The sequence below is a fragment of the Pelmatolapia mariae genome, linkage group LG18 (assembly GCF_036321145.2).
Source record: "Pelmatolapia mariae isolate MD_Pm_ZW linkage group LG18, Pm_UMD_F_2, whole genome shotgun sequence".
Classification (NCBI taxonomy): Eukaryota; Metazoa; Chordata; class Actinopteri; order Cichliformes; family Cichlidae; genus Pelmatolapia; species Pelmatolapia mariae.
In genome coordinates, this window is record NC_086243.1 from 20,390,515 (window position 1) to 20,414,575 (window position 24,061).

Consider the following 24,061-nt stretch of genomic DNA (forward strand, 5'->3'; position numbering starts at 1 on the left):
TCCCCATTTAATTTAATAATCCCCGTTATCTTTTTTTTTTATTGTCTTCACGTGAATTCACATGATTAAACTAGGGATTAGAGTGTTCTTGAGTCAGATACATTTGGGTTGTAGTGATAGACATCTGCTTGCTACAGCTTACATAATAAATTATTTACCTTATTTTAAGACAATAGAGAAATTATTTAACCTTAGCTTATAAGGGGAAACCATATATACCTTATAATAAAATCTAACATTTTTTTTTAACATCTATGGAACATATCATACAGTAGTCAATCATCCGTATCAGTTTACCACTCACAGCCCTACCCTGACCTATGTCATAAATACAACCATTAAAAAAGTGACTGTACTTTATGTAAGTATGTGTGCCAAGAGTTTGTTTGTTCCAATATTTGTCCCGGGGTTGATGTGGCATTCCTTGGCCTTCCTTTCCCAACTATTTTTAAACTCTGCCAACCAGGAAGTGAGCATTTCTATTTTATTCTGATACCACAAACCACAAGTGTTTTCAGCATTCCTTTGAAACACACAAGTTTGAATATTTTACCAAAACAGGGCAGAGTTCTGGCTCATGTGTCACCTGAACAGCTTTACATTACTGTTATAATTATGTATTCTGGAAATGTCCAAAGACAGGACAGAAACTTCAAGAAAGCAGAGGACATTTCCGCATTTCCCCTGAAGCCAAACGATTTAATTTACCTTTGATCCTGCTGTGATGTTAGTGGCTCTCTGCAGTCGCAAATCTAATTTAAATAATTCTTTCCTGCAGGCTGACGTTTTAATTTCAAGTTTTTCTGCCCACAACCCAGCAGTCATTACCTTATCTCATGTCCTGGTACTGCAAGAAACCTTTTGTGTTTTTTGTAATGACTCTGTTTCCCTTCACATTCCTAGTTTTTGAGGTCCACCAAAAGTCGTCTGCTAGGACAGAAGAAAGTGCATAAGTGACATATAAACCTGTCATTTGTTCTGCCGAATAAATTGAATGTTTTAGTCTATGCACACAGCTAAAATTCAATCAAGAGCATATCTTGATGTCCGGATCTCTTTAAAGCTGTGAGCAGAACACCTTAATGCATCGTTGTTTCACTAAAACAGAAACAGGAAAGCATTCAGGCTGCACTGAAATAACAACAAACAGGAGACATGTCCATAGAAAATAAGATTTATTCATTTACACTTTTGAATGAAATAATCACAATTCAGGAATAAGTGCATATTCACATATGATATGACAAAACTGTGTACTGAGTATAAATTACAGGCGACTATGCCGGGTTATATTACAGCATACACACTGTTACCTGTACATGTACCTGTGTAAAATCTGCAAAGGTAGGTTTACAGGCTGCTACAAAACTATATTCCCTTAAAACTAGGAATAAATATTTGCGAGGCTTAATGCTGCTGCAGGACTAAAAAAGGCTTTAAAGCTAGGAACAGATTCATAGATGCACTGTCAACATTTTGTGCGAAACAACAAGGAACCAGCCAAAGGGGTTCTGGTGATAATAACAGACCACGGGCGTCAGAAACATTCATCTCTAAAATATGTCCCAGGGAAGTGCAACTACTGCTACAGTTCAAACAATTTACTCAAACGGCCTAAGACAGGTCAACCAGCATTTTAAACATGGTACAAACAAGACAAAAGTACTATATATCTAGATCACAACTGGTGCTGCTGAGTTTTTTCCTCAACTTGTCTATCTATGATGCGGTTTTTGCTTGCCAAAAATAAAAAACAAAAACAAAAAAACCCCAGCTGTTTTCTGAAAAGTACTCAGTCATGAGGGCTACAAATGACTTCCTTAATACTCAGACTTTAGTATGACACACTGATAAAAAACCTCAGACTATCTCGCTTTGTGGGTCTCCACAAATATGCTTCATGTTACAAGAACGCTGCCGATTCTGAGCTACAAAACACAGCAGGAAGAACGGGAACATTTGCTGTATTTACCATCACATTCTCCACATAGTTATGACAAGGAAAAACAAGAAGCTCAGCTCTCTTGTTCTATGCCAGGTGATGCGACAGTCTTTTTTAATACATACAGAATTAATTTAGAACATAAAGATCACACATTAAAATGACAATTCACCAGAATTCCCCTTTATGCCGACTGTACATTCCCTACATTTCAAGGTATCTGACTCATCCTCTAGGAGGGGTGCCAAAGGAATTCTGGGGAATCTTTTAAAAAAAACTCCCTTTAATCTTTTTGACTTCACCACAGAGAAACGGCCTCTAACTAGCGAGTCTACAATGCATGTACCTCAAGTTGTGTTTTTGGGTTGCGCTGCCCGCTTCGGAGGTGTTTACATGCTTTTAATAGCATTCCTCCACCAACACATTTGGATCACAAAATCTTTTGTGCATAGCATCTACACATTTCTACTTCTCACATTTTCAGAAGAGAGTTTCCCTTCCTGTCAGGAGGTACGTCACAAAGGTGGAGTCTATCTGGTCTCTTAAGGTCAGCTGAGACATGCGAAACAACTTTTGTCGTTCTCATTGGTAGTTTGGAGGTGGTGTGGGAAAAAAAAGTCTTTGGAATGAGACTGGTTTAACTTGAAGGCATGCCAACAATGCTGCTCAAACTGTCAGCTGACTCCATACGATAGGACAGAGTAGGGTGGTACCACTCAGCAATCCAGCCAAGATACTGAAGATAACGCCTTTCATTAAAGGAACAGAAAGTAGTCTCTTATTTCTTGTCACATTCCACTAAGTCAGTCCGGGCCCAGGTACTCTGCATTCTCCGCTGCCGGTATGTGTCCATTGGTGTGGGTCTTGAAGGTGGGAGTGAAATCCTGTTGGTAGTCGGGGTTGTCTATGCTTTGCTGAGGCAGGTATTTCTCAATGCTGTGGACCGTGCCGTTTGACGTGAGTGGGAGGACGGCCGGGGACAGAATCTCATTGAGATATTCTGGTCCGGCAGCCCCGTTCTTAAAGTAGTTCAGGTACTCTGTTTCCGTATGGTCCGAGGAGATGGTGGGAAGAAGGGTGCGAGGTGGACCGGGATGTTGGTAGATAGGATTCACCACATCTGAGATGGGAGTCTGGTTCATGTAGCCTGCAAGAAAGGCATTTACATTAACGAGGGTACCAGACAATTTCTCTTTTCATAGGAAAAAAGTAATGATCATAACAGGAGCGCTGCATGTTTTAGGGTATTTATTTATTTAGACCAACTGACTATTTCAACATGGCATGAGTGAAGGCTAAAAGATGAGTCATGACATGAAGCAGAGACCCCTGGTTTGATGCACCATGAGCTGAAACCATCAGTGCAGATCTTTTCCGAAAGCTCCCAAATAATGCTGTAATCTTGATGTTGAGCTATTTGCATATATTAGAGCTATTTCTTATATATATATATATATACACACATATATATATATATATACATATATATATATATATATATATATATATATATATATATATATATATATATATATATATATATATATATATATATATATACATACACACACACATATATATATATATATATATATATATATATATATATATATATATATATATATATATATATATATATATATATATATATATATATATATACATACATACATATATATATATATATTGTATTATTTGATTTAGTTCAGTCTGTTACTGTTCTTATTATCTTGGAGCCACTGTAGCCACATAATATTCTTAGGGATTAATAAAGTATTCTGATTCTGAAGACAAAATGCTACAAATCTACAAATCTATGCACAAAGGCATTATTAAGACTCATTTTATCCAACAAAGAAAGTCTTCTTTTTCTTGTTTTTCTTCTTCTGCCTCTATCTCACCTTGTCCCTATCATCCTCATCATCACTAACCCTCTCTCCGTGTCCTCTTTCATTACATCCGGGGCAGCTCCATCTCCCACATCCTTTGTCCAGTATATCTACGATCCCTCCTCTGCACATGTCCAAACCATCTCAGCCCTGCCTCTCTAGCTTTGTCTCCAAGCCTGAGCCATCCTCCTGATGCACTCGTTTCTAATCCTGTCCATTCTTTTCACTCCTGATGAAAATGTTCAACTCTGCCACCTCCGGCACCACCTCCCTTTTTTTTGTCTGTGCCACCGTCTTAAGACCGTACATCATAGCAGGTCTCACCACCATCCTGTAAACCTTCTCTTTTACACTGCTATCCTTATCTCACAAATCACCCCTGACACTTGTCTCCACCCACTCCACCCTGCCTGTACTCTCTTGTGCACTGTCTGATCTTTGGATGGTCGACCCCAGGTATTTAAAGTCAGCCCCCTTCGCTACTCTACTTCTCACATCATCCCTGCTTCACCTGCCTCCCTCTCATCTCCAAAGAAACTGGTTTGGATAATCCTATTTGCTTTCATATTTTCAGGTGTTTTCTTAAATTTGATTATTTTACTGCATCTCTTTGAGTATTTTACACTTTTATTGCATCATTATATGCTAGATGGTTTTACAGGCTGAAGGATAATGAAAGTCACAAGTAGCCATAATGACAAGAGGACATGAATAGGTGTGGCACGTCAAGGTTGATTAGCATTAAAGACACATATGCAAAAGCCTTACAACGTCTGACAAAAAGAAGCGGTCAAATCACAGTGGAGATGGTAATAATAGTTGCTCATGAATTCTAATGCCTGATTACTAAGCATTTCTCATTTTAAGTTCGCCACTAGAGGTTCTTAGGCTAAAGATCTGAGTGGTAACACTAATGTAACTAGTAAACAATAGATGGGTTACTGCATGTTTTGCTAACAGCATTACAAGAAGAGGGGAGCAGTACACCTGTTGGCCACTAGATGTCCCCCTTCCTCACTTAATCACACAAAGGACGCAGAGGCAAGCCATGCTGAGATTTCTCTTGAACTAAATTAAAAAGTAATGGCATTAAGTCAAAGGTTACTAACCTGGAGCAGGCTGGAAGGCTTCATCAAGAAATTTGTCTGTGGGGTCTGGAATATATCGCAGGGCCATGCTTCCATCTCTGCTCGGGAATCCGTTCTGTAACAAAGAGCAGAGGTTTTCAGGGCTGTGGCACTCCCTGTGAAAATATTGCAAAGAGGCCAGCACAAAGAGAAAAATCCTTTTCTTTACAGGTATAATAAGGGTTTAATGCATTCTCACCAGTAAGCCAGTTCTGCTGTGGCACGTCCCGATGCTGCTGTTGAGGCTCTGAAAAATAGGTACGGCAAACGTTTTGTTAATCATCAAATGATGATGCCACATCAAATGCGACACAGGAAATTGTGTTTTATGAAGCCATAACATAATTAAATAATCATCTATAAACCATAAAGCAGCCACTGAGTGAAGAGGAAGGTTTAACATTTTATTAAGCAGGCATAAGGCACCGTATAAAGACAGCCTGCTTTGTTTAGTTTCTTTTTAATCTCCTGGTTTGGTTTATTTTAATTTTATTCTTATTTTTTGTTACTGCATGTTTCTTTTGGACACAGGGACGGCAAGTTCTCTCTGAACTGTGACATGAAAGTGTTTTTATGGTCCACGAGAAGTTATAGCTGCCATTCTTAGTACAAGCTGATAGGGATCAAAATAAACGTTCGCCATGCAGATTCATATGGATTCAGACAATCTGACAAGCTTTGCTGTGTCAAAGTCAAAGGGCTGTGAGCGGCATAAAACCATGAAAAATGGGAAAACAGGGAAGACAGGGTGACAGCTGTGGCAATGCAATTACTTTCAACAAGAAAAGGAAATTAAATACGCTGAAGCACTGACCATGTGGGGAAAAAGAAAGAAAGAAGGCCTTACTGGGCCATGTCCCAACAGTAATATTACAAAAACAGACATATTCTGAAGTTTTATTGGACAGAAATAAAAAACAACAAAGGAAAAAAAAGGCGCCTGTAAAGGTAATCAAACCTGAAACCTCATATGGACTAACCAGGCTGTCAGTGGCCGGCAATAATCCCAGGTAAAAGAGCCAGACCTACGCATGGCCTTCACTGAACCTGCAGTAGAAGAGTTCTCCTTATTCCACCTTCATCAATCACAGGACAACTGGGAGGAAACGTGGGAGAGGCGCTGATTAAGGAGGGCGAGTGGGTGGCAGTCATGACAGGCCAGGTAAACAGAAGCAGGGCCGCTGGGGTCAAAAGCAGCCTTTTCCCACTTCAAGTCAGTAAAATTAGTTAAATTCTGTCTAAACACCTTTGGTAGAGTTTAGCAGCTGCAACTCTGTTTCTCCTGACTGAAGGCATGAGCAATTGTTTTCAACACAGTAAAAGAAAAAAAATGACTGTGTTTATTTCCATCCAGACTCACAGGGTAATGATTTATGCCAAAATCTCATTTCCCCAAAACACAGTTAACACAGCACAATTACATTTTCAAACAGTTGACTGCCTGTTGGTAAAGTGTTCACAGCTAAAGCTGTGTGAACCAAGAAGGTCAGTGTGAGTGAATCTGGTGTGGGTGTGTGTCTGTGGTAAACGCACCATTACATGGCTCATTAGGGGCCTTACAGCTCACAGCACAAAATACAGTGGCAATATATTGCATGTGGATCCTGTATTTGTGTCAAAATCTTTTAAAATTAGAAGTGAATGTGCTGAAACAGGTCAGCAGTTCAGCATTTGGCTTCAGGCTTGTGCCAATAGAGGAACAGCAATATATATATATGTAGAGAGAGGATATATTGTAAGTATATAAGGGCTCTTTCTGTGTCTATAGTCATAATTGCATCAATTTTGCAAGATCCAAACCATGACAGAGCCTACACCGTTTACTGAGGCTCACTCACTCTTCCTGTTTCCCTTCATAAAAAATGGCAGTAGATACTGAAAAGCCAGATGCATCTCTCAGATCCTGGATTTTTCAGACACTGTTCATCTGCTGTAGACAAAATGCTTGAAGACACAATCTAAAATAAGTTTTTTCCCCCTAAGTTGTCTGTTATGTGTAGACAACACTTCCTCATCCCCTGAGTTAGGTGCCTTTTTATGCTTGAATGACACATTATTAAGTATAAAGTGGCTTAAAAAACAAACAAAACATTCATTAGAAAATGGTCATGTACAAGGACTGGATTAAAAATGAGTGAAAAAGCAGCCAATGAAAAACTTAATAAACCTTTCAGAAAGTCTGGAGAACTATTGCTCAAGATCACTTACAAAATTATAAGACAGACTGGCTCCTTGGAAGGAAAATGTGATGAAATGAAGGATTGCTCAAGACTTTTGCACAGTACTTTAGTTCCTAGTATTCACAGCAGCAGTGACTTCAGCCTTTTGATTACTCGGCGGACACAGCACAGTCAGTTTGTGTGATGTTCACAAGAACAATAGAGTGGGTTTCTGGTGAGCTGCGTCACCTTGTGGGTGTAATAAGGAGTAATCACTACTCAGTGTGACACCAACGCAAGTTGTGATGATTTCCCCCTCTCGTAATTACATCATTTTTGATTTCACTTTCACTTGAGCTGCACTAGTTAAGCAGGAGGACGCTCTCCAAGACTCCTAAGTTTTGCATAATTTCTTTTAGTTTTAATGTTACAGGTCTGACCTGACAAAGCAGAAAAGCCTTACGCCATTTCTTTTTTTGTGTAAGGATTGCATGATTTATGAGACTTCTCTAAAATCTAAATTACTGTAAACCATGTACAGATTTGATTTTACATTTCCATTAAGGGGCTTACTGTTGAGTGAATCAGTGGGGTGCGGGAGGTACTCGGGCTGCTGAAGAAGCCACGCTGTGGCACCAGATATTCATCAGCATCCACAGCATCCTCCATGTCCTCCCCGCTGATCAGGCTGCGGTAGAACTTATTGTCTGAAGGACTCGGTAGGTGCATGCGGTCATCCCCCTAAAATCAAAGAGTTTACCCTTTTTGTTGTACATAACAAATCACTGCAGCTCATCATCAGATATTCTGTATATCTAAGCAATTTTAAAGAAAGAAGTGGCTTAAAATTATACCTGGATGACAAGATAACGCGGTGGATCCCGAGCCATCTTTGTAAACTCAGCTATGAGTTCTCGGAAACGAGGACGGCTGTCTGCATCAATCATCCAACCTGCGCACATGCATCAGCAGAGATCATCAGGGTGGGTTGACTCAGTGACATGAAACTTTAAATTTGTGAGTACATTAGCAGACATAATCTGTAAAAACAGCAGGTCAGCAGGAAGCAGAACTGGGAAAGACGGATGATGAAAGACAAAACTAGAAAAAACAAAACTCTTTAGAGCCTGAACCACGAAACAACTGCCATAAAATTTGAGTGTTTATTGAGCATTCTGATGAAAAAAACAAAACAAAAAAGAAACAAATTTGTATCATATTTGCTACATCACATCGATGATGTAGGAGTCTCGCGTATCAGATATGATACTCTAGGCCAGGGGTGGGCAATCTCAGTCCACGAGGGCCGGTGTCCCTGCAGGTTTTAGATGTGTCCTCGAACCAACACAGCTGATTTAAATGGCTAAATTAGCTCCTCAACATGTCCTGAAGTTCTCCAGAGGCCTGGTAACGAACTAATCATGTGATTCAGGTGTGTTGACCCAAGGTGAGATCTAAAACCTGCAGGGACACCGGCCCTCGTGGACTGAGATTGCCCACCCCTGCTCTAGGCCATGGGTGGGGGAGCTCCAGGCCTCAAGGGCCGGTGTCCTGCAGGTTTTAGATATCACCCTGGGTCAACACACTGGAATCAAATGATTAGCTCATTACCAGGCCTCTGGAAAATTTCAAGACATGTTGACGAGGTCATTTAGCAATTTAAATCAGCTGTGATGGATCAAGGACACGTCTAAAACCTGCAGGACACCGGCCCTTGAGGCCTGGAGTTCCCCACCCCTGCTGTAGGCTGTACAGGGATAACATAAAAAAAACTGTTTGCTAAAGTGCATTATGTCTTAAAAACAATAAAACAAATGGTGATGTAACTAATTATTACTTTTTCCTTCCTGATTCATTTGCTGTTAACTGTCATGTGTGTGTTTGTTCTATAAAACTGGAGGAAACAGACAAAAAACACCCCCCAAAATAGACTACTAATTACTGCAGCTCTTACATAAAGTAATAAATGCACACGGGTTTTGTACACGAGCTTACATTTCACCATGATCATGTAGACATCTATGGTGCAGATTGGTGGCTGAGGCAGGCGTTCTCCCTTCTCCAGTATCCCAGCTATTTCACTGGCTGGAATCCCATCGTATGGTTTGGTCCCAAATGTCATCAGCTCCCAAACTGTTACACCTACAGTACAGAGAGGAGGACAGATGGTAAATGTCAGTTTGATGAGCTGTCACTGACTTTGTTTTGCTCCCAATAAAAAAAAAAGAAAAGAAAAAGAAGGGAAGAAATGAGAGTGACAGGATGTACGCTTCTCAAGTATTGCACAGTATCAAAATAGCTATGTTGACAAATTGGCTCTGCATGCAGGAGTGGGAGTGAGCAGGATGCCTCTCTGCGTTGGAGGAACTGAAAAAGGGAAAAGGAGAAAAGGAAGCCCGCCACTTCTGCTAGGGTCTGCTGATGCTTTTGCCATACTGAGCGGAAGGCATGATCAAACCCTCGGGGAAAGAAGATTTGGAAGCTGGCCCACAAAAAAAGCTGTACTGTGTTTGGTTTCTGTGTGCATGTGTGTGTGTGCTCCTGGGCTGGTAGAACTGTTTATGTGGGTTGAGGCAGCAATCTCTTCTGACGTGAAATTGTCCATCCGAGACTGCCAGCATGTAGGTGTGCGCTACCGGTGTCCTAAAATCGCAGATGCTAACAAGATGTTCTCCCTTTTCACTCCCTGTTTGATGAGCTTTATTGACTCCAAAAACAACACGCTATCCGAAGCTTCAAAATGACTGCCCGCTCCCTGCCTCACTTTCTGTTAAAACGCTTTATTTAGCGATGAATAAATATTGCTCCAGTGAGAATGTCACCAATGCTCAGGAGCACGGAGGGCCAGCTGTTTTACTTATCGGAAGTTACACAAGGATTCGGGCTCAATCTGGGACAGCGCAAGCGAGGTTTTCTTTTCTTGTGACTCACCGTAACTCCATACGTCGCTCTGGTGCGTGTAAGTTCTGTTCAGGATCGACTCAAGAGCCATCCATTTTATCGGCACCTGTGGGAATAATCATTACAGTGTGATTAAAAAGAATGCAAAACCCGTGTACACTTAAACTAATGACAAGTTACCCACTAACATGTTTATAATGTATGGTGTGTATATCATGTTGCATATGCATGCATGGGATGAATTAAATGTGACACTACTGATAACAGTGAGTTTATTTTTTGGCATCACTTTGCATCAAGTATTTGCAGGGATGTTTTCAAAGACAACTTAAAACGCTGCAGATCTTTATATTTCTGAAATTGATTAACGTCTCTGGCCAATTCATTAGGGTTTATGATGCAATTGTACTGCCACCTAATGGTGAGATATACAAAAGTCTATTTTTATTATTAAGGCAGACTTAAGGTATGCAAAGACCATCACACAAACCTTATGACAGTTTTTCTGCATAAGCCAATGATATTTTTTTAATTGGACTACACAAAAGAGTGTCTGAAGTTTACTGGTTCATCTGGATTTGTCCAGATGTTTTTTTAAAGACCTGTTCTTTTCCACACCTGCACATTTGGTGTTGACAGGCAATACAGAGCAATATCTGGGCTGAATTTGTATTATATTATTTCTCCTAATTACACCTGATATAACATGCACTGCTCACCCTGTAGTTACAGGCACAAAAAACAAACAGCACAGCATGTTCTTGAGTAAGGAATCCTTCAGTTTCCCAAAGGAAACAAAAGACAAGAAATCCTTTTGATTTGTCATTTCTCTCTGAATGTAATTCACTGACAGAAGCTATTTAAATACAGCACCACTTGCATGAGATACAGAACAAAACAAAGTACAAAAATATATCTTTTATGCAGTCGAGCTGAGTGAACTACAGGAAGTGGTCTGTCAGTTGGCAACTGGCTATAAATTCATTAAACAAGATCATGTTCATATTTAGGCCCATTTGTGTGCAGCAACAACTCTATCCATCAGTTTTCTTCCACTTATCTAATTCAGGGTTGTGAGGGGGCTGGAGCGTACACTCTAGACAGGCCACCAGTCTAATGCAGGGCTAACACAGAGAGACAGGAAACCATTCACGCTCACATTCACTCTAAGGTCAATTTAGCATTGCCAATTAGCACAAAGCCATCAGTGTCTTTGGACTGTGGGAGGAAGACGAGTGGATTCTAAACTCCTGCTGTGATGCAACAGTGCTCACAACAACTGACTAATAAAAAAAAAACAAAAAAACCCAACTAACCTTTCCTCCATCTGCATGGTACTCTTTCTCATCTGCCTTTAGCAACTTGGCCAAACCAAAGTCAGTGATCTTGACATGTTGAGGAGTCTTCACCAGGACGTTTCTGGCTGCCAAGTCACGATGCACTAAGTGGCGCTCCTCCAGGTAGTTCATACCCTTTTATCAAACAAATAGTGAAATACAGATTACATAAGAGCCCTGCTTTCACGGGCTCGCTAATATTGTTGGAAACGTGAAAACACCGCTTGCTCAGACAAAGTGAAAAATGACATCTGTCACGACAGACTTGTCATGATAATCTGATTACTCAGATAAAAGAAACGGTATTTCTTTGAAAAAAACAGCTGTTCTTTACAAAACCTCTAAAAACAAAAACGCTGACGACTTGACTCGCTCTGCAAATCTAAGTTTAAGCTTATGTTTTTAAATTGCACACCCACTAAGACTTAAACCCACAAAAGCATGTCATTAATATTATTGTTATTGAAAATAAAAAAAAATAAAATCCCTAGATTTATATCTTCATTGGCTGATACAGAGCTATACGCATGTAAAACAACTCCAACAACAACAGGTCCAACCTAATCAACAGATTACTCAACTGTAACGTGATACCTTTATGAACTTTCCCTCTTACCTTGGCTATCTGCACACACCAGTTGAGCAGGTACTGGGAGCCAATATTGTCCTTGTTCTCTTTGACATAATCCAACAGGCAGCCGTAAGGCATGAGCTGCGTTATGAGCTGCACCGTGGAGGTGAGGCAGATGCCCAACAGACGACACACGTGGGGGTGCTCCACACTGGCCATCACATAAGCTTCCTGTAAGATGACATAAATGATTTACATGATTTACAATTCAAAATTATGTTTATTTCTCTTCTTTACGTATTAGCTGTTTATGCAGCCCCTGAGCTCGTGTCTGCTTAGCGCCCTCTTCCTTTTAATGGACTTCTGCGAGGAAACCCGGTGATGGAAGCCATTTAGGAAATCCATGCCATGCTAGCATCGGATTCATGTAAGATTATTAAAAGAAAAAAAAATTAAAAAGAAAACACAAGGTAAACAAATAACCAAGTGTTTAGGACAGCCTGTCACCTGAGCTTTTAGATCACACACATACTTTTATGTGTGTTTAATTTCATTTTTTGCAAACTTTGTCCACATTTTGTAAGTAAGTAAGGGAAAGCACAGGTTCCCTTCAAGGTGCAAAAGCAAAAAAATACATTTTTAATTATTCAAAGGTCCTGTGACTTATTGGCTGGTAGAGATATCCATGTGAATGATAAACAAGACATTTTTTGAGATACCCGGTATCAGGCGATAAGTTTCTCAGGAGCAGTAATACAGAACCAACAGCTGTGTATTTTATTGCTCAACAGTGGAAATTATCAAAAGAGACAAACTACTTTAAGAATTTAAAAAAATTGGGATAAGGAAACCACTGCAAGCAGTAATTCAAACGGAACTTTATCTAGTTTCCTGCCATGAAAGCAGAAATGCATGCAAAATATTGTCTACATGCCTAATACGATATCAGTATTGCTCAATGAATTCTCGGCTTGGGGCTACGCAATTCAGACAGTCTGATGAAAACAAGGTTTCCAAACACGTTCTACCTTACAATGAAAGACTGCCCTTAAGTTAAGAAGCTGAGAGGACATTTGTGTTCACCACAGCGAGCGGACATGCAGTGACTGAGCAGCAGAACCACAAAATCACAGGATCCAAGATGCACATTTGTCTGTGTGCATAATGCATTTAACACAGGCTGCTTTCTCGGCACTGCATCAGCACTGCATTCCTTTCCAGAACACCTCAGCCTTGGATTACACCAACGCCCACACGCTGCCTTCCCATGAATTAATCCCATTTCCAGCAGTCCCATAAGATGAATGCCATGTAAACAGACACGTTGTCCATTACAAGGAAAACAAGTGGCCATTAGCTAGATTACAGGACACATTAGTGGAAATTTGACAACCAGCAGCCAACAACTGTCGCTCCTTAAGGCCGATGTAGTTTTGAGTCAAAATATTGTGATAATTCCTTAAAAAATGTCCGTAACATTTGTAACTTTTAAAATGTATACTTTCATTTCCAGCCCTTAACAGCAGGCAGGGAGGGAGTATTTCAAATGAGCTGTTGTGTTCAGCTCCAATTTAGTATTACAGTAAGCACAGAGGCCAAAAATTACCACATAAAATGAGTGAACCTACATCCAAGATCTCCTTGTTTGCTTTAGGGGACGTGGCCTCTCTCAAAACCTTGATGGCGACCGGGATTTTCACGTCCTCTCCCTCCGGGACCCACAGACCCTGCATGGACACAAGCATTTTATTTTATGTGCTGCAATTAGACCTGAATCATCAAGTGAGCGCAGAAGCATATGTGTAAATGTTAGCATACACTGTGCAGTACAAGTACAAATATTGACAAGCATGTGCAAGCCAAAGCTACACCTGCTCTCAAACATACAGTAAACAGTGCGTTTGTATTCTGTTTGCAGTCCATTCTTTGCAAAACTGTCCACACTACGAAGGTCAAAAAGCGTAAAACAGGCAGAAATACAAAGAAGAACATCGAGCTGACCTACAGTCTCTCCCTCTCTCTCTGGAGAGTTACGCTAACCTAAAACCGAACCCTAAAATAAATGGTTAACCTTGAGGAGACCAGTGTTTTGTCCCCACAGGGAAGGAGAGTTTCCAGAATGTCACTGCATAAACGCATAAACCCAAATTAACACACGAGCACCAAAAGTGAGAGTGAAGTCACCCGTGCATGATCTGGCTTGTTAAAAATGTGGTTTTATAACAGAAATATTGACAACAGATGTAGCAGATGAGTGAAAACGCTGACGGTGTGTTGGTTCTGGCTCTGACAGAGACCCAGATTCAGTAAAGCTCAGCACTGGGGTTCAATTATAAGAAAAAAAGGTGCGGCTTTTTTTTTTTTTTTTACCTTGTAAACAGTACCAAAAGCTCCTGATCCCAGCACCTTGATTTTCTTAAACTCGGGCTCCTTCAGGATCCGCAGCAGAGCCTGGTTCGGTGCCTCTCCACTTGGAGTGAGGGGTTCGACCAACTAGAGAGAAGAAATCACAGTCTTGCATATTGTCTCAGCTGTAAATGAATGCTGACATTTCCTTCATCATCTTAATGTACTCCTCCAAGCGCAGTGACTCAGCTTACCTCTCTCTCTTGGAGCAGTCTACGCATGGTTCTCTTCCTCTTGATGTGGCGTCGGCGGAGCAACACAAAAACAGACAGGCCTGCGATGAGAGCGGCCAGCAGCCCACCAACAACACCAGCCGCGACCATGGAAAGACCAGGGGGGCTGAAAAACAGGAAGGGGGGGAGGTTGTCAAACAGAGTGCGTTTGTGAGTTTCAGCAGAAAGCAGAATTGTGATTACCACATCTACCTCAGGCAAAGTTAACTTATCCCTAAGAAGTGGTGATCTGTGTTGCTGTGTTTACTCACCCTTTACTGTGGCAGCCTTCAAGACCGGGTCCAATGCACCTGTAAACAAATGAGTGCGAAGAGTCTAATGCAACTGACAAAATCAGCACAGAGGCATTGTTTTCCTATGAAAAACTCTTTGCAACCAATCAGAAACCAATACTGTTGCCACGCTTATGTTTCCCAGCGTACTTGATTTCATTTCTGTCACATAAAGCACCAAAATCCCTACAAGACTAAATACTTTCAATCAATGCATCAGTCACTGGGGTCAACCGGGGACTGTTTATTTCCACGCAGTCCAGTGGTTTATTTATGAAACTACTAAACCCAGTTGTGGAAACACATATCCTATTCTTCTTCGTAACAGTCACTGAGGCTCATTTACACAGCAGCTTTCGGTGGTTTAAAGGTATCTCAGACGACTTCCCAAGTTACTCATTGGGCTTAACACTGATCCTCTATCATTGTGAAAACTGTGTCTGCTTTTAGTTCTGCTGTTGCTATTATTTCTTTGTTCTCAAAAGTACTACAGACTTGCAAAAACAACATACAGTCGTCTGAAAAGGAAAGTTTTTCACAGGAATCTAATCCAGTCCTCTCAAGGAATTCAGCTAATCAAAAGCACTTTAACTGATCACCACTAAGTGTGAGAATCTCTGGAGTATTCAGGTGTGTGTTAACAAAATGCCACAAGCTTCCCAGGATTGTACACCAGCAAACTCACCCCAAGGTCAGAGAAACTGGAAAAAATTCCCACGAGCTACATCTCAGACTCTACAGGCCTCGGTTAGCATGTTAAATGAAAGTGAAGTTCATGATAGTACAATCAGAAAAAGACTAAGTATGGCTTGTTTGGAAAATACCTCTTCCTCTAAAAAACTCTCCAAAAAACATACTTGAACACAATCAAAGGTAGACCTGCTGCGGGGCTCTCAAGGGGAATCGACCTAGTTCACCCAATCAGTGAATTCTCCTCCTTGGTCTATTCTGGCAGGTATTCAGAAAATCTGGTACCGTATGTTTCAGTTTTCTCCATGTTTACCTTCTCATACTGTCTCTGATGAGTCTCCAATGAGGTCCAGAGGACTTGTATACCTCACTCCCTGTCAATTAGCCCATCTCTTTGCCATGAGGGCTCTGAAGCGATCAGGTGGTCTTTGTCTTCCACCAGAATACGCTCAAAGACAGAAAAACCTTTATATAAAAAACTCATATGAGGCCTCTATTCTTGTGTTTAATAAGATTTACTATAAGACATGAGATAATTTTCCTTTGGTATAGCTGAGGTGTTATATATACTTATATATATCTACATATATATGTATGTATATATATACTGATTAACTGATGATTGTGGCATAAATGTGAATAATGCTTCTAGCTGAAGCAGGTCAAAGGTTAACGGGAATATACCAGTAAAATACTCAACACCTGCGCACCTTGCAGTTTTTTAGCTGACCATGAACTCCTTTGCATGCCAAAGTATTTTAGAGTCAAATGTGAGGACATCTCTCTGACAACTAAAGCTTGGCTGAAGCTCCAGTAGGACCCCATGATCCCAAGCACAGTAAACAAACAAAGAATCAAAGTGCTGCAACGACCCAGTCAAAGTCAAACTGAATAAAATGCTGGAACCTTAAGAGAAAATCTCAATGAACTAAAGCAACGTAAAGAAGAGAAATATGAGAGACTGATAAAGTCAAACAGAAAACGATTACTTCAAGTTATTGCTGCTGAAGGTGCCTATACAAGCCACAGCATCACAAGGTGTTCTTAGTTCTTCACAGAGAGCCTCCTCACATGACTGTAAACCTTCTAGGTCCAAAAAGCATTTAAAAGAAGAAGAAATTAAGTCAGACATAATCGGTTTGTTTTAAATGGAAAAACACGCGAAACCACTCAAAAGTCCTGCAGTCTAGAACAACAACACGTCTCTTGGGGTGTCTGATTTTAATCAGAAGTCCAAGAACCGCCTCAGCGGACGCTTCAAGCTCGGGGCACATTTCTGCATCAGTGTTACAACAGACAAATGTTTCCAAAACAGAGAAAATGCTGTGCCTGTTCTCAGGTCAGCTGAGCAGTGCTTTTTACCCCTGAGTGCAGTTTTTGTGGCATAGCTGGCACACTTTCTGTTCATCTGCGTATTTCCACACTAGCGCGTCGTCCTCCCCCAGCACGCCTTGGGGACAGCGGGACACGCAGAACAGTCCATCTTTGAAGTTAGCACATTTAGTGCAGTTAGCAGACTCCTGAAAGTGGAAAAAAAAGAAGATAAAGATTCATTATGTTTACGACTCTATTGAGAGCAGTTATAAATATTTGGTAAACTACACTGTCTCATAGTAATAATTTCTCAAAGCAAATGTTTGGCAAATACGACCCGTGCAGTCAAGTTAGATCTTTCTTTTCTTTTCTTCTTTTTTTTTTTTTAGTTCAGGCCAGTAAAAAGACGATTCAATGCACTGATCACGCCTGAATAAAATAGCGGTAATTTAATACGTTTCCCAGATCTGCCTCCCACTCTCTCTTTGTCAGGTTGTGCTTCTGTTTTTGATAATTGGAGGGTGTATTTCCCAGTTATCAAAGTAAAAGAAAAAGAAAACAACCAGATTGCACATTTTGTGGCTGCGCTGCATTACAGCCGATCAAGGCTGCTGCTGACTGACAAATCCGCAGAACTAACGCGTCTGGATTGGATTTCACGCTGCGCAAATGTTAATCTCTTTTAAGCAACGCTCACAGAACTGTTTAACACAACTGCAAAGTGTTTTGTTTTGTAATATTAGTTTAGCTGCTGATGGCAAACATACAGGCGCGCTGCAGGTTGCAGTCCCGTTCATGGGCTGACACTCGGGGTGGCACTTGAGGCAGGTTTTATTCACAGCTGTCTCACGTGGCTCTCTGCAAAAACAAGAAAGAAAAAAAAAACAATAACAAAGCATGACATGCCTAGTTTGAAACTATTATATGTGTTTTATTTTTAATTTTTTTTTGAGGACAGGAGTTAAACTGTAAGCACGTCGAGATTCTTTGTTGGACAGAGGTCTCCGAAGATAAACAGATGTGAGCGACTGTGTCGTTTCGCCTCCAGTGTTTGTCTTAAATCCACTGGAGACTGAATTTCAAAATGCTTCGGATCATATCTGCTTTTCTTTTTCTGTCAATTAATCCTCAGGCTCGTGTTGCGTCAAAGTCTTGGAAATACAAAAATAGACTCTGAAGGAGTGAACTGTACAGCATGGAGACCTGTTGTGTTTTTAGCTTGTTTGTTTTTCAAAGCTTAATAAAGGCAGTCAGAGAGATGCCTCCCTCACCCCTCCAGGATGTTGCAGGAGTCGACGCAGCTCCCGTCGCGCTTGTAGTCGCGGCACGAAATGCACATCCTGGGGCCCGGACCCCAACAACCGTCCGCCGTGCACTTCTTGTCGCAAGTGTCGTTTCTCAGAGCTGGAACCCAAACACACAATCTCAGCGAGAGCTCTTTCCTGCATAATTATCCAATTTTGAAATTAGGATCCTGTAATTAAATCTTGCTCGTGCAGCGCATAATCAAAAGTAACAACAACAGCAAAGATGCAAATGAAGCCGGTGAGAGACAAACAGAATTTACCGCAGGTGGCAGCGTTGGCATTGCCCTCTATATTAACAGTTTGGTGTGGTGATTTGAAAAGCTTCTGCCAGTGCTTTGCATCGGTGTAACAGAGTTCAGAGTTCTTAGAGACAAACACATCTCCGTCACTGATTTCTCTGAGGGACCTCAGGCCCAGGTGGGTGATATGTAGCCCAGCCACAACCAAACTGCGGCTTCCGCTAACAAATGGGAAACGAGAATAAAATGAGAAGAAGAAAAAAGAAAACATTTCATGACAGGGTTGAATAACACTGCGGTTTGAATCAACAGGGGGTCTTTACAAGGAACATACCGTTTAGTTCTCCCCCGAACGACCTCCAGATTCTCAAAAGGACTCAGTGAGCTCATGGTATTTGGCCATGTTTGAATCCACAGGTACCCTGAAGCAACAAGGTTTGTTAACTGTAAAACTGTTTAGATGCACGCATTTAGATCCATGACTCAGCCCTTACACAGTCTTACCAGTAATTTCTTTAACTGTCTTAAACACATTAAGCTGGGCAGGATCCATCTTTGGTGTTTTGGTGAATTGATCCCTGAAAATGAGAAAATACACCGTACTGACTGCTGGTAAAGGTGATCGAGCACAAAGGCAGCAATGCTAGTCATACCCCAGACTTACCCATAAATTGATGTGTGGATGATGTCGATGTTTCCATTGATTTTGGTGCAGTTTTCAAAGGAGCCGATGTTTGTGGCATTGATAGACAGAGTGTGAACCAAGTCTCCTGTTCCAAGTCCATTACACACTAAAAAAAACATTTAAAAAAATACTAGTTAATAATAATAAAAAATAATCATAATAGTTTAATAATAGTTTCTCATAGATTTTGGTCCATATTAATGTGATAGCATCACAGTTATTGCAGATTTGTCATTTCAGTACAGCGAACTCAAAATGTTCAAGAATCCAATTTCAGATGATTTGAGTTTTGTGACGTGAAATACTATCTCGCTAGAAGCAACCATCAGAAGATGGGAACACTGTGGTCAAGGGGAAGACATAGTCAGCGGCAGCATTAATTGCCTAGAGATCTGCAGCTAACTGGGTATTTTCTCTGGAAATCCTGGAAAATGTCAGTGGATCAGCAGTTTGTGGAATACTCAGAGCAGCCCGTCTGGTGCAATCAAAGTCACTAAAATCTTGCCCATTCTGATGCTCACTTCAGCAGGTCATCTTGAACATTTTAATAAGCCACACCTAATGAAGTGAGTCAGTGCATAAAATCTGGCCTATAAATTTTCACCAAATCAATAATATTTGCTTTTTTATTCATTTCAGTTGTTTAAAATTCCTCTGAATATACGTAGGATGCATGACATGTCTTTGAAATCGAAATCTTATGTGCATTTAGTGCATGTGTCTAATATGCATTCATTATAAAGATTCAGGAGTTACATACATTTTAACAAGTTGGTGCATAAAATCTGGCCTATGAGTTTTCACCAAAACAATGCCATTTGCTTAAAAAAAAATCATCTCAGTTCTTTAAAATGCCTTAAAATGACTGAGTTTAATAAAAATGTTGTTCAGTTGTATTGTACTGCATCTGTGTTCCTCTGAATATAAAACCAAACAGAAATAGCTTAAGGATGAGTGACATGTCTTTGAAATTGAAGTCTTATGTGCATTTAGTGCATGTGTCTAATGTGCATTCATTATAAAGATTCAACTTGGCAGGAGTTATATACATTTCCATTAGAACTTACAGTGTGGTAAACATGCTGCTGTCCCAACTTTTTGAAGTCGTTTGCATCAAGTTAAAAACAATTAAACATTTGTTTTCCTGCACTATTTTCAGTTAAAAAGGGTTAAATTATTTACAAATTACTGCATTCTGTCGTATTTACATTTTACAGCTTAACCTCTGTGAAAACAACATAATAAGAAATTGTTCTTAGCGTAGCTACAAACAGTTTGTTTTTTGTACAGGGTGAGAAATATTTGTCCAGATTGCACAGTAACAGCTTATCTTCCTACCTTTTGGACACAGCCCATCACACTTGGCGCACTTCCTGATTCCTCCTACCTCCACCTCATATGTGTTACCGTTGCACGTCCGCACACATGCGCCGTAATCAGAAATAATATAATTACCTGGAAAAATATGCAAAATATAAGCTGCTGCGGATGATAATCTCATATTCATGTGCACTAGATGGATCTTAAATCATCTTAAAATCATATTAAAATATCTGGGAAAAAAACTTTTTTGCAGCAAATAATCTTTTATTAGTTATACAGCAGTTTAACTAGCAATGTTGCTGAAATGCTGCTGAACTGCAGAGCTCCTTCAGTGACAGACTGCTGCATCCTAGATGCATGAAGGAGCGTTTTCGCCCTGCAGCTGTCAGATTGTACAATCAAAACCGCTCCCAACAAACATAGATGTTTACATTTGAATATGTATTTTTACATACATATTTAATTTTAATAACTGTACAGTACTCTGCTTTTGGTAACTATTGTCCTTGATGTAAATATGTAAAACAAGGTGTATGTTTCTGTTCTGTGTCCTGTTTGTTTGTATATGTGTTTTTCTTGCTGCTGTTACAACCAAATTTCCCCTTGTGGGACAATTAAAGGATTATTCTATTCTATTCTCTATTCTAATGCATAATGATGACAGAATATAAACACAGAAATACAGTGACAGACCTGTGCAAGTTAAAATTATAAAAAGCAGTTGTTGCATTAACACACTCTCAATCATTTGCTTTTCTTGTTTATACAGTTTAAAATTAAACTTGGACAAACTGTCACGACTGAATGTCTAACAACCCTGAAGGACAACCTGGGCAACTGTTCAGCAAGTCAGCATGCTGCAATGTTGAACAAAAGTGTAATCATGCATGATGAGCTTCATACTGGCGATTGGGACCCATTATTTTACTTTTATTTATCTTGACTGTCGAGACATAGCTACAATGCACGCATCAGTGTAGGCTAATGTAATATATCTGTCTAGCAGGATTAAAAGTTTAACTGAAATTGGCAAAAAAAACCCTAAAATAAAAAAACAAAAAAATTTATCTGGTTAAAGCCGGCCTTACGTGGGCAGCTTTTGACACAGGTGGCCCCAAAGCTGTACTTTCCATGTGGATTAGGAACCAGCTGGTGCAGGTTGGGGTCGTAACGATGAAGGCCTGGGCAGGAGTCCTTACACACCCCATTATCCTGGAAGTCCCGACAGGCCTGCAGCACAAACAAGCGTCATCTAGCACACTGGGACCAAAACAGAGCCCCGCACTAATGATAACACTGCATTCCTTTATCACAGCCTTGGCTTAATACTCATAGCTGCACAGAGAGGCAGAACAGACGCTGTTATTCAAGGCACTGCCAAGTGCAAGATCTAATCACACACTCCACATCTCATCTCTACTGAAACCAATAACAAACTTCTGATGATAAAAACAGATGTCTGAGAGTGAGAGCTTTATTCTGTTGGAAGGTCTTCTTCAGGAACCTACAGAGTAGCAGAATTACGTAGTGTAATGTTGCACTTAGGAACAGTTTTTTATTAGTTTTGGTGACTTTGCGTTGGTTTCTGTTTGACTGGGAGTCTTACACTCACCAGGTACACCTGTTCCATTGCTTGTTAATGCAAATATCTAATCAACCAATCACGTGGCACTAATGGCTGCTTCTATTAGCTAAAAACAGGAAAATTAGGGTACAATTCAAACAGGTTCACCAAAATTGGACAAAAGAAGAGTGGAAAAATGTTGCCTCGGGAAAAAAAAAAAGTCTTGATTTCTGCGCCAACATTCAGATGGTAGAGTCAGAATTTGGGCACAAACCACATGTAAATATGGATCATTGTCATCGGTTAACAATGACAGTGAGTTCACTGTACTGAGATGACAAACACAGTAACCGTGTGATGCTATCATGTCAGCATGAACCAAAATCTCTGAAGAAAGTTTCTAGTACCTTGTAAAATCAATGCCATGAATAATTAAGGTCATTTAAGGCAAAAGGGGATCCAACCAATATTAGCAAGGCATTACTAAAACATTGGCTGGTGAACACAGGCCTTGGTCACATGTTTATACAATATCACACAGTAACATTAAAAGTGTCTTTGTCTCACCAGACAGTCTTCAGCTCTGGGTCCCGTGCACCCCGCGGCACAATGCTCATTGCAACAGTCGCTCGGTGAAGGTCCTTTGCACCTCTTAGAGCACTGCTGGGCACAGTTCAGCTTTGTCACTGGAGATGAGAGCAGCAGAAGTTGAGTGGAGTGTCTAAGCCCAGGAATGAATTTGTTCTTCTTTTGATTCTGATGCCCTATCACCACCGTGCATTACAGTACTTTTAACATGTTCAAATTATGAAAAATTGGAGGATTGTGTGCACAGATTTGTTTTACTTTGCTCTTGTTTGCAGTGAATAAGCTAACAATTAATAAAACAGTGCTTACAAGTCTGACAGTTTTCAGGACCAGGTGCCCAACATGAGCCATTGAAGCAGCTTGAGTCACATTTTCCACCTGTTGAAAAAGAAACATTGCAAAGCACCAAATTAAAAACCTTTTAACTCGCAACAAATTATCTCTTTGTCTTCTGGTGTAAAGTAATACTTACAATTTTTGTTTTTGCTAGGAGTTGGATCAATGCTGATGTTTCCAACATTAACAATATCAGACCACTGGATTGTTTCCACATTGCAAAGCTGGTTGGTCAAAAATTTTACTCCTCCTTTAAGAATTTCTGCAAAAAGAAAACTTCACATGAACTACTACGCAAACATGCACACGTTGGAATATTTACATAGTTTGTAATAACACTGGCTGACTGCCAAATAAAATCTGATTATTTAGGGGTTAACCTACCTGTCAGGCTGGTCAGAAGAATCTGATCGGTGCCCTTATTTGCAGATTTGTTATAATTGGAAATCACAGAAAGAGCAAAACTTCCATCATAGAGAGAATGGCCTCGAATGATGCGCAGGTTCTCCAGAGGAATCCTGGATACTGTATTGAGGGCGATCAGGACGTAGCCACCAACTTCTTTGATAGACTGGAAGAAGGAAAAAAAGACAAACTTAATTTTTGAATTAAAAAAAGAAAAACCTTTGTATTTTCTGAACGACCTGCATTTATATACATTTACTTTAATGTTTTAAGAGAAAACTGTGAAACTGGTGGTCCATAACACTGGCAGACAAAGCCCTATTTTTATTGTGCTAGAGTCACATTCAGTTTGACTGATAGAGATGTGTAAATTAATGTTCAGAAGCACGGGGACACCTACACATTACACCTAAATGAGCTGCTTAGCCATCGAAAAATACCATGAAGCTCCCAGCACACAGGTTTTGTGCTGATGTTAATACCAGAGGATGTTTAAAGCTCAGCAGCTTTACACCTCCTCTGGCAGAGTGTTGGTGACTTCTGCACACCGTGCTCCTCAGGTACCGGCGACCCCGGCCTCTAACTTGCCACTTTCAGGCTGAGTTTCACTTTCCAATAACAGCACATAGAGTTGATGGTGGAATAAATTTCACAAACTGACTTGCTGCAATAGTGGGATCCTAAAATAGCACCAAAGTCAAATTCAGTCTTTTCTTTCCCCATTCTTTCACAAATGTTTGTAAATGCAGACTGCATTGCTAGGCGTTCGATTT

General features: G+C 40.3%; 1 protein-coding gene across 1 annotated transcript in view; it reads right to left on the reverse strand.

Annotated features, from left to right (window-relative positions):
• Positions 1 to 1,191: 1,191 nt before the first annotated feature.
• The window catches only part of egfra (epidermal growth factor receptor a (erythroblastic leukemia viral (v-erb-b) oncogene homolog, avian)), a 45,007-nt gene continuing 22,137 nt past the window's right edge, over positions 1,192 to 24,061 (reverse strand). The window contains exons 3-28 of the mRNA XM_063460981.1: positions 23,268 to 23,454; positions 23,020 to 23,145; positions 22,857 to 22,925; positions 22,527 to 22,645; positions 21,484 to 21,625; positions 20,411 to 20,527; positions 19,052 to 19,178; positions 18,892 to 18,965; positions 18,722 to 18,809; positions 18,409 to 18,608; positions 18,113 to 18,245; positions 17,609 to 17,699; positions 16,890 to 17,047; positions 14,817 to 14,855; positions 14,527 to 14,671; positions 14,297 to 14,419; positions 13,555 to 13,653; positions 11,972 to 12,157; positions 11,335 to 11,490; positions 10,049 to 10,124; positions 9,113 to 9,259; positions 7,972 to 8,069; positions 7,691 to 7,858; positions 5,158 to 5,205; positions 4,941 to 5,034; positions 1,192 to 3,089 (exon numbers count right to left, since the gene is read on the reverse strand). Of these exons, the coding sequence (XP_063317051.1) occupies positions 2,746 to 3,089; positions 4,941 to 5,034; positions 5,158 to 5,205; positions 7,691 to 7,858; positions 7,972 to 8,069; positions 9,113 to 9,259; positions 10,049 to 10,124; positions 11,335 to 11,490; positions 11,972 to 12,157; positions 13,555 to 13,653; positions 14,297 to 14,419; positions 14,527 to 14,671; positions 14,817 to 14,855; positions 16,890 to 17,047; positions 17,609 to 17,699; positions 18,113 to 18,245; positions 18,409 to 18,608; positions 18,722 to 18,809; positions 18,892 to 18,965; positions 19,052 to 19,178; positions 20,411 to 20,527; positions 21,484 to 21,625; positions 22,527 to 22,645; positions 22,857 to 22,925; positions 23,020 to 23,145; positions 23,268 to 23,454 (3,354 nt within the window). The 3' untranslated portion in view covers positions 1,192 to 2,745. The remainder of the gene's footprint in view (positions 3,090 to 4,940; positions 5,035 to 5,157; positions 5,206 to 7,690; positions 7,859 to 7,971; positions 8,070 to 9,112; positions 9,260 to 10,048; positions 10,125 to 11,334; positions 11,491 to 11,971; positions 12,158 to 13,554; positions 13,654 to 14,296; positions 14,420 to 14,526; positions 14,672 to 14,816; positions 14,856 to 16,889; positions 17,048 to 17,608; positions 17,700 to 18,112; positions 18,246 to 18,408; positions 18,609 to 18,721; positions 18,810 to 18,891; positions 18,966 to 19,051; positions 19,179 to 20,410; positions 20,528 to 21,483; positions 21,626 to 22,526; positions 22,646 to 22,856; positions 22,926 to 23,019; positions 23,146 to 23,267; positions 23,455 to 24,061) is intronic.